This window comes from Aplysia californica, unplaced genomic scaffold (genome assembly GCF_000002075.1).
Source record: "Aplysia californica isolate F4 #8 unplaced genomic scaffold, AplCal3.0 scaffold01008, whole genome shotgun sequence".
Taxonomy (NCBI): domain Eukaryota; kingdom Metazoa; phylum Mollusca; class Gastropoda; order Aplysiida; family Aplysiidae; genus Aplysia; species Aplysia californica.
In genome coordinates this window covers 196,013-197,218 of record NW_004798278.1, presented here as the reverse complement: position 1 = coordinate 197,218, position 1,206 = coordinate 196,013, and the positions used below count along the sequence as shown (strand labels likewise).

The 1,206-nt window shown below is 46.2% G+C and overlaps 1 protein-coding gene across 1 annotated transcript in view; it reads left to right on the top strand.

Annotated features, from left to right (window-relative positions):
* The window catches only part of LOC101860057 (sortilin), a gene marked incomplete in the record, with an annotated part of 30,054 nt that overhangs the window by 21,867 nt on the left and 6,981 nt on the right, over nucleotides 1-1,206 (top strand). Inside the window, 1 exon segment of the mRNA XM_013089651.2 lies at nucleotides 906-1,046. Within this exon segment, the coding sequence (XP_012945105.2) occupies nucleotides 906-1,046 (141 nt within the window).

Genomic DNA, 1,206 nt, shown 5'->3' with positions numbered 1-1,206 from the left:
AGAGAGAGAGAGAGAGAGAGAGAGAGAGAGAGAGAGAGAGAGAGAGAGAGAAATTCTACAACTGTAGGAAAGGACGGGACAACAGGATGGATGTACAAGTTGAAATAGAACTAACAAAGTGGTGATGGATGGGACACGCCTTCAGAAAGCCCAGCGGAAACCTCAAAAGACATTCTCTGCAGTGGAACCCACAGGGAGCACGAGGCAGGGGTAGGCCACGGGAAACATGAAGGAGATGTGTGAGAAGGGACATGAGAGAGATGAAGCTCACTTGGAATGAGCTAGGAAGGATGGCCCAGGACAGAGATAAATGGAAGGAGCTTGTATGTGGTCTATGCCTAGCCAGGGGTGAAAGGCGTTGATGATGATGATTCTGTTTACTAGAACAATGTGTTTTTTCTCTTTCCCGTAACTTTTTATCTCAGGCAAGCTGCTACCAGTGGCTCGAGATCCGAATTGTGGCTCTGGCACATTCCTTTACGATGACGTCAACGTCAAATTACTTTCCTGTCATTTGTCGAAGACAGGTCTCTTTCATCAGGAGTTAATTCACTAGATGAAGAACTTTGAAAATAGGTTCACTTGTTTTGATGTAATGAATCATTTAGTGCTGGAGTTTTTGTCATTTTAGATTTGTTACCGAAAAAGGGCCCCGGCATAGTGGGTTTACCCCCCATGGGGATAAAGAGTTAAACCATATAGCCCTCATCCTCCTCGTCCTCCTCCTCCTACTGCTGCTTCTACTTCTTCTTCTTCTCCGTCATTATCATGTCAGTGTCTCTCTCTTTCCTCAAGCAAACGTTTCTTGAGGCTAAAACAGCACCTGGACATGGATGGCTGGTGCCTCTATAAATAAATCATTGATGGTCTGGTCAGCAAACGTTTCTACTTTATGATCCGTGCAGATCAAGTCTATTCGTGGTGTGTACCTGGCCAGCCAAATGAGTTACGACAAATCCATTCACACAGTGATCACCTACAACTTGGGAGGGGAGTGGAAGAATGTGTCACGCCCCATTGGAGTGCCCTGTGAGAACAGTGAAGAGGTGTGTAGTCTTTCTTCTTTGTTGTTGTTGTTGTTGTTGTTGTTGTTGTTGTTGTTGTTGTTGTTAGAATGTCATTGTTGTCGTCGTCCTGCTTCTTCTGCTTCTTCTTCTCCTCCCCTCCTCCTCCTCCTCCTCCTCCTCCCCCTCCTCCCCTTCCCCC